Genomic DNA, 14,486 nt, shown 5'->3' on the forward strand with positions numbered 1-14,486 from the left:
AAAATGTGCCACTATTGTAGAGGATTATTATCCAATATCTACAGTACGTAGGCATTTACGTTCCTCGTTCCTTCAATCAAACTGTTCTGTCCGTTAATTATCGGCTCGTGCCGATCCGTCCGTCTGTTTCAACTCAATAGCTGCCGAACACTCAATTTCCTGATACATCTCGTTCGTTTAATTGATAGGACTCGCTATTCTCGTCCGGGATGGCATTCACATCTTTCAAAATATTAGTTAATCATTAATGCCATCGCAATCCAGTGCGGGAACGATGCCTCCCAAAGGGCACCAAATTTTGATAGATATATTTTTTTTGTTTTTTTTTATTAATTCAATCTCTTTATTATTTGTGTGTCTTTCCCATCACGGAACAATGGTGTTCCGGACCTTTGGGAGGCGTGCGCGGAGCCGAAGCCAACATGTAGAGGCCCTTTTGACACTTTAATGAAATGTAAGGGGTACACCGAGCGGATGCTGCCCTTACCCGTGTCATGGGACGCACGCAGAGGCAATCTCTTTATTATTATTATTTTTAGTTTTAGTTATTTTAATTGTAGTTAGTTTAAGTTTTATATTCCTGTTTATGTCTTTTAGTAATATATATTAATAAATGAATATTAAAAAAATTACGTAGGCAGTTAAGAACTGTAGGTAAATAGTCTTAAGTTAAGACTGCGTCGTCCTTTAAGTGGCGTTTTCATTAGGATAATTGTGTTTTCTAATAAACCAATTAGGTAATTTCTGTATAAATGAGTACCTATATTAATATTGTTGTCCTAGGTACTGATTTCCCAACTTTTGGTATTTTTGTCACATAGTTTTATTTATCCGTTTGAACTATTTTTTGAAATAAATTGGTACTTATTAGGTACCTATTGTGTAATATAAAGGGAATCCAAATTTTAATAACATAAATCTGGTAAATACTTACTTGAATGGCGATCAATTGAGTCGTATGAAATTTCGACATAGTCCAAAAATAGACAACCACTATGTATAATATGTAAAATTGCATTTATAATGTTTATACCAGGCAAGATAGAAATAAACATTTGCATTTATAATTGATATAGTACTGCAAAACTCTTTAGTTATCTTGAAAATTGAAACGAAAATGGACAGTAATAGTGCAATGATAATACAACTTTAACTGTATCTATTTAGAGTTGAAATTGATTAGCACCCAACTCGATACAATATTGAATTTCAGTAGAAGATGGAACCAACATCCATTAGAGCGCCTTCTGATATTTTAAAAATCGGATTCGCGAGAATATTTTCGTTTACAGGAATTTCCTTCGATCTTGGTTGTATTCGATTCTAAGGCTATGAAGAATTTAGACTGCTGTTGTACCTAATTTAGATTCCTACAATGTATAAAATGAACAAAAATAATCTAAATTGTGTTTCTGTGAATGCGTTAAAACTACTAATTACAGTCTTACAGTCACCATTAGATATATCGAAGCGGCCAAAGTATTCACAAATATCTTAACACGCCTCTATTTTCAAGGCGTTAGATTGCGTGTTCAGATATTTTGAGCAGCTCGGCCGCCCCGGTATATCTGATGACGACTTTACCTTTTCAAGCAGTAGGTACGTATGAAGACGTCTCGGGCTTGAACCCCGACATGTAAACGTAAGTTTATTTACGTACGAAATATCATTGTACATTTAACTCGATAGCTAATGCAATAATTGTAATTTAAATTAATACTTCGCTGTCGGTAGATTTGTGAGAAAATGTGATCTAATTGATCTACATATATGTGCATAGATCGTAATAAAATACTTATAGTGAATTGTAAAAGCAGGACGTAGTAGTATAGGTAGTAATCACTGTATTGTACATAACACAGATTTACATAAATTTTACAGAAATAAAGGTACAAAGGCGAACTTATCCCTATAAGGGGTAGGGGGAGGGGGAAGGGTCAGGGGAGGAATGAGGGAAGGGAAGGATAGAGGGGAAGGGGGGGAAGAGTAGGACGTTATAAAGATGCATTCGGGGAAGTGCCAAAACAAGGTGCGATAAAACACAAATAAATCCACATATTTTTTTAAGTATTTATTTTTTATTTATTAGTCTAATAAGTAACACAGCACTACAGTAAAACCAAGGCACTGTGAAACTACAAAATAAAATACAATAAGTACAAAGAAACTACAAATAAAAACCAAAGACAAATTAAACATTAGATTTGGGCGACGACGTAACAGCGTGGCTCCGTTGCGTCGTCTGACTTTAGTTGAAAACCTTTTATTTATGCAGCAAAACTACTGCTAAAGTTAAGCAGAGTTATACCCAGCGATGCCCGCTGAGATAAGAGGGTACTTGTCTCCGCAGAGGCCACCGAAGTCATCCAAGTCTACAGCCCAGTACATGATGCCTCCCAGGCCCATGCTTTTGGCGTACTGTGCCTGCAAAAACAAAATAAACTTTTAATTTTGAAATAGGATTTCAAGGAATCTCAAAAGAGACAAAGTACGCTTTTCCAGTCAGCTTGATGAGAAAATTAAAGTAAAAGTTACAATTGGATTGCGACTGCAGCTGCGGTATCGGGCGATTTCACTGTCAATTTCATTGATGAATTGAGTTGCTGTTGCCGGATTGCTGTCGCGATTGAAACGTTTAATTGTGTAATTCATTTTATTAAGGAGATTGACAGTGATATTGTCCGTTTCCTGCAAGAAATAGGTAAATAATAAATGCTTCATGAATCCGGTACGGTAAGATGATTCCAAAATACTAGACTAGACTAATTAATCATATCCGTCAAAGAGATGAATTTAACTATATTGAACTAGCGACCCGCCCACGCACGTGTTATATATGTCGGCGGCCGATCGTAAGATCAGGCATACCGTGAAATTCCTAGGCATATCGTGAAACGAGAAAATCTTTGACTCGTTCCCTGAGTCGCCGGAGCCCCGCGGGCTCCTATTTCTGGGCTGTTTGCCCTTCCGGCATCTGAAGCAACCTAACGAACCTATATTGGTTTAATGTGACTATCCTCAAAACAATACACAGGAACATTACGATCTGCCTGATCTTACGATCGGCCGCCGACATATAAAAGTCAAAGCCTTAACAAATTATACACCTAAACTCACCTTAGCCTTAATAGTGTTGGGGTTGTCGTAGCCGACCCAGAAGAGGTCCTTATTAGCATACACGTAGTTGCCCTCTACCTCGGTAATGTTCCATTCTGCGGAGTTGTTCAGTTGGTCTTCACAAATCTGAAATAATTGCCAAACTTTTTAATTCAGTATCGTCAACTCGTCAGCCAAGAAACTCTCACATTTGAGGGCGTAGTCAAGATGTCAATCGTACCCCTGATCGTACCTGTATGTAGATCCCTCATAAGACTTATATCGACCGGGATATGAACCGTGATTACCTTTTGTATTGTTTCAACTCATCCGCTATCATCTATTATCCCTCGCTTCGCTTATCGCTATCCGCTATTACCTGTAAACAAGATGCTGCTGCATCGAAATATCGGGAGTTCAAAAACAATACAAAAGGTAATCACGGCTCATATCCCGGTCGAAGTTTAGTGAATCTAACCGTGAATCATACAAAACGACCTCAAAAAAAAAGAAAAAAAAAACCCTCTTTTTTTGTGAAAAAGTTACCTCATAGTAACTGTAAGTTCCATCTTCTGCAACATAAGGGCCACCTGCTCCAGCACCGGTGATTGGCGCTCCGGTTGAAGTGTTGTTCAGACTGGTCAGATTAAAGGTCTTTCCATACGCTCCCATGCCCAACACCAGCTTGGAGGGGGTCGCGCCGTTGTTGATCCAGACGTTGACAGAGTTGTTCTATAATAAACAATTTATGTACCATCACGCTCCGCAATTGTTACGCAATTTATGGTCCTAGGTAAATTGGTCGTTTCATATTTACGCTGTGGAATGTCCAATTTAGGTAGAACCCTTAATGGCATAACAATCCCGTGTGGCGGCTGTACAGTAGCAATGTACAAATTGCAGAAATTGTACAAATTACAGTGTACACACACCTTAACCTGAAAAGCTTGCTAGGTTTCGCGGAGGAGCTGAGCTGGTTAAAGTATTAGCACTACCTCGTTTTCACGCATAATAGGCACAATGATTGTAGATTTACGGAAAATGCCTAGTAAAATTAAGTATGTAAATATATAGAGAGGAAACTTGTAATCATGATTACTTACCTATAAGGTGTTGCTAGGTACAAAAATCCTACCAAATAAACATTGAAGAATTTCACGGAAGGAATGGAATTATTATAAAGACAGGCGCCTACATTGTTTGCGAAAATTCTCCGACTGTTTGTTTAAAGATCAAAGAAACGATACTTAAAGCTACTATAAAGAGTATAGTTACATTTTGCTAGAAAATAAAAAAGTTAAGTCATCCATAACTTTCCTCAGACTTAGGCCCGCTTGCAACATCCCGCTAACCCGGGGTTAACCGGTTAAACCGTTAACACACTGTCAAATTGTACTGGTAACCATGGTAACTCCAAGTTTAACCGGTTAACCCGGGTTAGTGGATTGGTGCATGTAGGCTTTAGAAGAATAACTGTTGACTTTAAAGTGATTAATAGGTACTGATTAATTAGTTTACTTACAACATTAAAATTTAAGTCGGCGGCGTCAGTTAACTGAGCGTAGAGGGGCGCGTTTACACCAGTCTCAGTATTCCAGGAGCCGTAGAAATCGTACAGCATCAGGTTGAAGTAGTCCAGGTATCTAGAAAAAGGTATTAAGTAAGAAAACCGGAAAAGTGCGAGTCGGACTCGCCTACTGAGGGTTCCGTACTTTTTAGTGTTTTTGTTATTGGCAACATAAATACATAATCTGTGAAAATTTCAGCTGTCTAGTCTATCACGGTTCATGAGATACAGCCTGGTGACGGACAAACGAACAGTAGAGTCTTAGTAATAAGGTCCCTGTTTCCCGTCGGCTACGGAAACCTAAAAGGTAGGTATTAAGTAAGTATAAGTGCAGATGCGCAAGTTGCCGAAGGTTTCCAATAAGTTGGAGTAGTTTAGGGAGGAACATTTCACAGGAAACGTAATAGAAATGCAAGTTTTATAAAAGTACCTAAGTAGATTTTCTTTCAACACTTACTCGTTAAGTCCGGTGACGTTGTAGGATAAATCGATGTTGGACTGGGTGACGGCGACGGCAGCGGTCAACAGATAAGATTTCTCTGCGAATGCTTCCTTCAACTCCATGGCTAAAGTCACGAATTGTTCCTGAAAAATGGACATATTAAACAACTCCTTAACGTATAAAGGATGACTCACGTTAGACCGGGCCGACCGGGCCGTGTCCGGGCCGGAGCTTCCGACGCTTACTTTTCTATGACAGATGGCAGGTGATCACGTGATGCTTTCTATAGAAGACGAAGCTCCGGAAGCTCCGGCCCGGACACGGCCCCGTCTAACGTGTCATCCTTGACACATTCAGTCAGGTCATTCCTAGTACCTAGATGACGAGCAAATTGTTAAGATTATCTAGTTCAAAAGCCGATTACTTACAAGGAAAATAGGGTAAAAAATCTAAAAGAAAGAACGTTAATGAAAAAAGGCATCTACTAATATATACTAAAAGAAATGGCGGAAGCAGAACCGACTTGCTATTGTTTTATCAGTAAAAACTGCTATCCTCATAACGGGAAAAAGAAAACGACCTAAAATATCCGAACTTGGTTCAACAGAGCACACGCTCATTATTCCGCGCAGCTGTGTCTAAAGTTCGTATAGCCCTCATGATAGCCGGTAGGAGATGGCACTGGAAGAAGAAGGTACCTTATCAGTATCTACTCCATCTCTTTGTGCAGGGTACTCCCAGTCCAGGTCCAAACCATCGAAGCCGTTGGAATCAATATAGTTGTACAAGTTACTGACGAAGATTGCCCTCAAAGTATCGTTGTTGACAATCTGCAATACAAAAAGATACTTACATTAATTACTCAACCGTCTATTATTATAAAACTTCAACCTACACACATACATTTCATTCATAATTATTAGGCCCAAAAGTATACAATCGACTCCCGGATTCAATAGTAGTTGCCAAAAGCGTAGCAGTATTTAAAAACAAATTAAAAAATTGGTTAGTCGAGCAAGCGTTCTACGACCATAAAGAGTTCTTTAAAATTTAGAAAGTAAGGTAGATGTAATATATTAATTAAATACAACCTACATTATGTAGTGGAAATTCATGCTTAAATATAATCTTTATACAATGTATAAAATGTGACATGTAATTTATATTATCAATAAATATTATGATTAACATTTAGGAGATAAGCTATGAACTATGAACTAAATAAAAGACCAAAAAGCGACAGAACCAGATAAAGAAGTGTGTTCTTCGGCATTTGACTGACAACAAAGAAGTTTTTATTATAGTTATATATAGGGTTTTTAAACACAAGTTTTCTTACCGTTGAGAAGTTAGTTGAGCCTTCATTCCATCCACCAATAGCAGCCATGATTTTCAAATCGGCATTCTGCTCTTTTAACGCAATGAGGTCAGCAACAGAATCTGTAACACGTAAAATTAATCATTGTGTGTGCGCTTACAAAGCTCAACTTTGCTATCGATAAATTCACAAATTGATTTACTTACCATCAAGTACATTAATAAATTGGAGTTACATATTTTCAATCAATCCTAGATAAGATAGTCTGTGAGGAAAGAGAAATCGAGAAGAGTCGTGGAATGTACTGGACCCCATATATTCCACGACTCTTCTCTTTCCGAAAAGATTATATTTAAATTCAAATGTCTGTAATAAAGTTCAATCTGGAGGTCGCGGGTTCAAACCCTGGCTCGTACCAATGAGTTTTTCGGAACTTATGTACGAAATATCATTTGATATTTACCAGTCGCTTTTCGGTGAAGGAAAACATCGTGAGGAAACCGGACTAATCCCAATAAGGCCTAGTTTACCCTCTGGGTTGGAAGGTCAGATGGCAGTCGCTTTCGTAAAAACTAGTTAGTGCCTACGTCAAATCATGGGATTAGTTGTCAAGCGGACCCCAGGCTCTTATGAGCCGTGGCGAAATGCCGGGATAACGCGAGGAAGAAGAAGTCTGTAATAAAGTTCTCTCTTTCGTCGATTTGACGTTTGTGTTTGTGAAACAAGTGAATTACTTAAGCCTAAGTCAAAGTCAAAGTCAAAAATACTTTATTCATGTAGGCCTAGTAACAAGCACTTATGAACGTTTTACATAATAATATATTATCTTAAGCTAATTATCAGAGCAATTTATTGAAGTTAATATTATTCCATAGTAATATTGGATTATTATACAGATCAAATTTAATACTAAGAATTTCACAAAAAGATCGTCAAACATAAAAAAAAATTGTATAAAAAATACTAGTCTAGAATGTTTCTAGAATAAAATCTAAATGTCAATAACAAATGTCAATAAAACTTAACAAAGAAGTACATACATTGAATTATCTATTTCGAGTCACCATTAATCCCACGTTGTTTTATCACTCATGTAGTCTTGTGTGGTATAATAAGCTTTAGAAATAAGTTTACGCTTTACATAATTTTTAAATTTATTAATTGATAATTCAGTAATATGGTTTGGAAGTTTATTATAAAATCTTACACAATTACCCATGAATGATTTTTTAATTTTATGGAGCCGTGTGAAGGGCACTGCGAGCTTATGTTTATTTCTAGTATTAATATTATGAATGTCACAATTTTTCCTAAAATTAACAATATTTTTATGTACATACAGAATATTCTCATAAATATATTGACAGTGCACTGTCATTATGTCAATTTCCTTGAATTTATCTCTAAGTGAGTCTCTATGGTTCAATTTATATATTGCTCGAATAGCCCGCTTCTGCAGAACAAAAATGCTATTTATCTCTGAAGCACCGCCCCACAGTAAAATACCATATGCCATAATGCTATGGAAGTAACTAAAATATACTAATCGAGCTGTTTTCACATCAGTTAACTGACGGATTTTGCTCACTGCAAAAGCTGCAGAACTCAGTCTACTCGAAAGAGTAGCAATATGGGGACCCCACTGAAGTTTAGAATCTAAAGTTATACCAAGAAAAACTGTACTATCAACTAATTCCAATTCCTCATCCTTCACAATGACACTTGTTTGCACATGCCTTACGTTACTACTAGTGACAAGTGATTGACTACCTAGTGATTGATCGTTGGTCGGTTTTCGACAAAGAATAACCAAAGCTTAATAAGGACTAATATCGTTCGAGAATTGAGTCCCAGAGGAATAAATATTATAGATTAGTTCACTTACTGCCCTTTCCTTCATAAGTAGTTTGTGTAGGAGGAATAATGCCTCCCGTGGTTCCGTTAGGCAAGAGGAAAGAATAGACAATATGGGTGCAGAGATCAGTGGGCAGGTCACTGATGCCGAAGCGGCCGACGCCATTTCTCTCGTTGGCCCATTCTCCGTAGTAACAGATGACTACGCCGTCCGCTGCAAATATTTACTTAATTAAGAAAATTCGATTTATTTCTTCACTCCGATTGCCAAATTGGACCCCAGGATCCCCTATTGAGCCGACGGACTACGCAGTTTATATGGAGGAGGTTCTCAATTCGATCGAATGCTTTTATTTTATAACTTTTATTAAATTTACACATGTCAGTAGGGGCAACCTACGTAATATGCACCTACTAGACACATCACATACCTATAGCTTCTATCCGACAAAGGGCAACCGGCCGCCCGTATTTCTAGCGAGGACCGATTGACTCACAGATATGATACAACATAGGAGAAATAAAATAAAAAAACATTTCAATAAAAGGGTGACTCGCGTTAGACCGGGCCGGGCGGGCCGTGTCCGGGCCGGAGCTTCCGGCGCATCGTTTTCTATGGAAAGCATCACGTGATCGCCTGCCATGTCATAAAAAAGTAAGCGCCGGAAGCTCCGGCCCGGACACGGCCCGGTCTAACGTGAGTAATCCTAAACATGTCGATATTTTTTTTTTTAAATAATTTAATTTATTCTAATACTTTTAATAGTATGTCAGTAGGTGTTTCAATTACAAAATGAAATTGTCCTGTCACAAAATACACACAAAATAAACAATATACCATGCAAATAAAAAGATTTAGAGAATATTCATTCATACAAAGTGAATTGAAGATGATGTTGGTAGGTAGGTACCTATAGTTCGTTTTTTTAGCATTAGAAAGAATTGCAAGAAGGCTATTTAATTGAAAAACGCTATTTAAAAATCAAAAACTATTACTTATGAAAGCAGAAGAATATAAATGATCGTATTAGATTCATAATTGTTACATATTTGCCGTAACTCATTTTTAAAATGTGTTTTTCAATTAAAAGACACGTCAAGATTGTTTACCTTATTTCTAATGCTAAAAAAATAAGTATCATTAGAATCTACTTCTAAACTTACCAGCAGCCAGGCTACTGCCGAGGCACAACAACGCGCAAACTGCTAAAACCTTCATTGCTAAAGGTTAATAGAGCAAAGGCTACCAACACGAATATTCAAATGCCTTTTATTAATACCTCTATCTTATCTTTACAAAATTTGAGATAGCACTTAGGGTTCAGTTGAAAAACTACGGCTTTATATACTTGTAATCTACTATATTTCGTGTTTAAACAACTGCTGTCTTGATTGATAATTAAGCATTTAAAACGCAAATAGTTAAAAACGAAGCAGTCTATATAAATGTAAATGTCTATTTATTTTACTCTTTATATTAAATTTGGGTAATTTACCGTTCGCTTTTCTTTATGTTGTCATTGTTATAATTGTATAGTGGTGGAATCTATTCAAATTTCAACAATTATCGACGGTTGGTAGTGTAGGCACAGGTGCCAAAGAACATGGGAAAAACATATTTAATTACACAGGTCTTCCGCGATACAATTTCATTGTTTTCACCTTAAATTCCTACTTAATTCTATTTAATTTAGTTATTTATTAATTAAATATGTGTACAAAACGCGAGAGTTTAAAATTTAAGTAATAACATATTTTTTTCACCTCAGCAGCTCGAACAAGTACTACACGAGGTCAAAGTTATTTACATCTCGTGCGCTTTTGAGTCCCTTACTACGCTCAAGATTCTAAATTAGATCTATTATAGAATCTTTCACTTGCACGGGACTCAAAATAAGCACTCGAAGAAATATCAAACTTTGATCTCTTGTTGTACAAATAACTATTCTCGCCTTCTCAGCTCTCTCTTTAGTCTTTAATTTCAAAAGAATTATATGAAATTTCAGGGCTCCTTTTTTAAGGCACCAGACCCCAAAAGTCGCTTGTAAACTAAGAACCCAACCAAGCAGTAATCAAGCATAGACTTAGAACGCACTGCGATTAATTTCTTACGGATTCAGAACTTATAAGAGGTTGTGCACAAATCACGCGAGGTATTTACTTTTAGATAGCTGTTTCATTCATGCTCGATATTTCACAGAGTGCCTTAAATTTATTTTACTTATATATTGTTGTTTTATTTATAGTTTTAACTTGGTCTAAGAAATATATTTATTGTTATATGAAAAGTATATAATTCATAATTCATAATTCATTTATTTATTGCTTTTGTGGGTTTACAATAGGTCTTATAACTAAAAATCAGTACGTTTACCACAAACCCTGTTAGGGCACCGCATTATTATGTACTTATAAACTATTAAAAATAGCATGCAATATTTACAACATATACATGCAGAAGGTTTACATGTGTATAGGCTCTTAATATTATTTAGACTCCATAAAGTTGTAATATTCGTTAATATCATAAAAGCAATTGGTAACAAGGAAATCTTTAAGCTTTTTTAAAAACAAAGTCTCGCTTTCTATTATTTTTATATTTTCTGGTAGTCTACGAGTATTATAAATGTTTACACACATATGATGTGTGCCTGCACTAACAATTTGTAATCTAGTGAAAGAGCTTACTAGCCTATCTCTATTTCTCAGGTTTTGAGACAAACTACAGTTGTCTTTTGCTTGCCTAAATAGCTGTTGATTTTTCCTTACAAATTTACACAGCTCAAAAATATAAATTGAAGCTAAAGTTAAAATTTTCAAACGAATAAAATGTGGTCTACAACTATCCATACTGCTAATATTTACTAAAATTCTTATGCATCTTTTTTGTAGTTTAAATACGCTGTCAACATGCGCGCTGTTGCCCCACAATAGGACACCATAGCTTAACAATGAATGAGCGTAAGCATAGTATGCACTAGTAGCGGTATTTAAATTAGTATACTTTTTTAATTCACAAAGTGCATATGTAAAGCTAGCTAGTTTTCCCGATACTTTTTCTATATGGTATTTCCAGTTTAGTCCAGAGTCGATCTCAACTCCTAATAGAGAGCATGAGTTAACCGTTGCTATTTGGTTAGTATTGTAGACATATTCAATGTTTAAGGGTTTTTTTTGACAAGGTATAATCTGTATCAACTTTGTCTTAGAAACGTTTAGCATAAGATTATGATCACTAAGCCAATTTGTTATCTGGTCGAAAAATAATTGTAATTGTATCTTTAAATCTTCCTCACTGGTACACTTGATAACGGCAGTTATGTCGTCTGCGTAAAGGATGCACTTGTGATTCAAAACATTAGGTAAGTCATTTATATATAACAAAAACAAAATACATCCTAACACGCTACCTTGTGGTATAGAATTATTTGTTATTTGGTAACTAGATCTAACAACGCTGGTTATATTCTTTTCGAAATTATGGTACTCAACTTCTACACTTTGTTTGCGATTTTTTAAATATGATGAAAACCAATCATGAGCTTGTCCACGAACTCCTAGTTGACGTAGAATATGTAAGAGAATTTGGTGTGACACTCTGTCGTATGCTTTGCTCATGTCAAGTAAAACGGCTATCGCGTACTTTTTTTCATTTATTATATTTAGTATTTCATTTTGCAATTGATATAAAGCAAATACGGTCGATCTTTTCTTTCTAAAACCGTTTTGGCTTTCGTGAAAGATGTTAAATTTGTCGCAAAAATCTGTAAGCCGCTTATCCATGGCACACTCAAAAATTTTTGAGAAAGTTGAAAGTAATGCAATTGGCCGAAAATTTTTAGGTTCATTTGCTGATTTCATCTTTGGTACAGGTTTAATTATGGTTATTTTTAATAACTCTGGAAAGACACCAAGTAAAAACGATTGGTTTATCATAAATGTTAAAGGTCCCACAAGTTCTTCTCTGCATTGTTTGACAAGTACTGGTGGAAATTCATCAAAACCAAAGCTCTTTTTATTTTTTAAGTCCTTAATAATAGTACTTATTTCATTTTCAGTGACAGGGGATAAAAACATTGAATTGCTTATGTTAGTGACAACTGATCGAGTTTTCTTACTTTTATATGTATTATCTACACCTATTGATATAAAATAATCATTAAAAATATTAGAAATTTCCACAGGCTGCTCTATAATTGCATTACCATTACTTAATTGTATATTCTGCTTAACATATTTGCTGACTCTGTTAGTCTGCTCCTTTATGACTTGCCACATGGACTCGGTGACGTTTTTGGACTTGTCGATCCGTTTAGCAAATTGTATCTTTTTAGATATTTTTATGGCTCTTTTCAATGTCTTTTCATATTGTTTATAGTAACTTTTTAAGACTGTACTCTCAGTTTGCAAAGTTAACATTTTCAAAAGTCTTTTGTTTCTACACGAAATCTTTAAACCAACACTTAGCCATATTTTGCGAGTTGTTTTTTTCAGTGGTATGACCTTTTTTGGAATACATTTATCGAGTATATTTGTAAGCTGTTCATGGAATATGGAATATATATTGGTTAACTCAGATGAAAGTGCCTACAACTCATTTCACTCTGAAACTATTAGCGCTCTCATTTTGTTCGAGCGCCAAAATGGTGGAGGTTGCTTTACTAACCGTGTAACATGGCAAACCTGCATGTACAGCCACCGCGCGCACTGGCCGGTTGGAAATAAAAAAACTAAGGGTATCGCCGTCTTTTGTTTTTTCTTCGTAAAATTTTCCTTTGGAAATGTTGTCAGATATGGCACAATTCTGTAATTATTATTTTAATGCGACTGTATGATTATAATTAGTGATAAAGTTTAATACTAGGGCTGCCACTAATGCAGGTAAAGTTTGTATAATTGTATATATAGCATTAAGTTTAGGTTTATGTTGAAATTAAACCTAATCCAAGTCTTATTTGTACGTAAGGTACGTCACTGGTTCTCGTAACGGAATAAGGCTTGGGTTAGGTTTCGACCACAAGTCTAAGAACGTACGATTGTTCCAGCCCTTTCTTCTACCTTTAAATTGAAGAGCTACTTATTACTGTTGCTGTTTATTATTTGGACGTTTGCTGCTGAAGCTTTTCTCTAGCCACGGACCTCGCTGAGCCTGCGTTGCCAATGCTGACTCCCGCAACCGCGGCCTCATAAAGTTGATCGTACGGTTCGACAAAGAATGGGATTCAAGAACGCTAAGGCCAGTGACGATATTTTATTGGTTTAGATTCAAGTACTGACAGAAATTAGTTTATTTTATTGTACATATTTTCATATTACAGTGAAACCTGGATAAGTGGGATCTCAAGGGACGAGCAAATTTGTCTCACTTAAAGAGGTTTTCCACTTACACAGGCTCCCAGTTAGCCAGGCACAAATAAATTCCTGTCTCATTTACAGAGGGTTCCATTAATAGAGGTGAGAATAGAGTATATTTCAGTTATAGAGGTGGTTAATAAGGTATTTAGTAATTATCTTTAAAATAAATAAGGTAAAATAATCCTTGTCCCTAAATATTTTTTATGTCAGTTTAAATATTTCTTTGAATTTATTTTAAATGATTCTCCAAACGATAGGTATTTCAAAATTAAATTAAATTTGATACGGACTTCATTGCGTATTAGAAATTTAATAAATGAAAATTTATTAATTCGTGTTACTTATCAATATTTCAGCTTTCGTTTCGATAGTTTTAACTACTTACATAAATGAAATAAATCAAACTTGAAGTTGTTTAGGCACAATTAGGCAAATGCGGAATTTGTGGATAGACTAAGAGTTAGTAAGAATACGGAAATTGTTCAATGAAGTCCAAGTTAGAGAGGTCATAGATTGACGTTATCTCAGATACAGAAGTCAATTCCCTATAAAATTCTAAAAAACAATTAGGAAAATCTAATCTTATAAATATAGTCTCAGTAAAAGAGGTAAAATACACTCTCTGTCTCAATTATAGAGGTAAATGTGACTATAAAATCACAACAACGAATCCCAGTTATAGAGGTTCGTCTTTTCTCAGTAACAGAGGTAATTCAGTGCTAAAGTGTCGGGACCGCACCATGGGTCCCAGCTATAGAGGTTTCTCACTTATCCAGGTCCCACTTAACCAGGTTTCACTGTATATTGTTTATTGCAAAGAACTTGGTTTTCTTTTACCGCTCTAGCTAGCCGGT

General features: G+C 35.8%; 1 protein-coding gene across 1 annotated transcript; it reads right to left on the bottom strand.

Annotated features, from left to right (window-relative positions):
* Positions 1 to 2,287: 2,287 nt before the first annotated feature.
* On the bottom strand, positions 2,288 to 9,496 carry LOC134671008 (acidic mammalian chitinase-like). Its single transcript, XM_063528828.1, has 9 exons — positions 9,442 to 9,496; positions 8,309 to 8,491; positions 6,445 to 6,545; positions 5,804 to 5,935; positions 5,121 to 5,248; positions 4,619 to 4,739; positions 3,643 to 3,828; positions 3,118 to 3,243; positions 2,288 to 2,424 (listed from the first exon to the last, which is right to left on the bottom strand). Exons 1-9 carry the CDS (start codon positions 9,494 to 9,496, stop codon positions 2,293 to 2,295), a joined length of 1,164 nt encoding a protein of 387 aa, XP_063384898.1. The 3' UTR covers positions 2,288 to 2,292.
* Between the last annotated feature and the right edge of the window lie 4,990 nt (positions 9,497 to 14,486).

Source organism: Cydia fagiglandana, chromosome 14 (genome assembly GCF_963556715.1).
Source record: "Cydia fagiglandana chromosome 14, ilCydFagi1.1, whole genome shotgun sequence".
NCBI classification, from domain to species: Eukaryota; Metazoa; Arthropoda; class Insecta; order Lepidoptera; family Tortricidae; genus Cydia; species Cydia fagiglandana.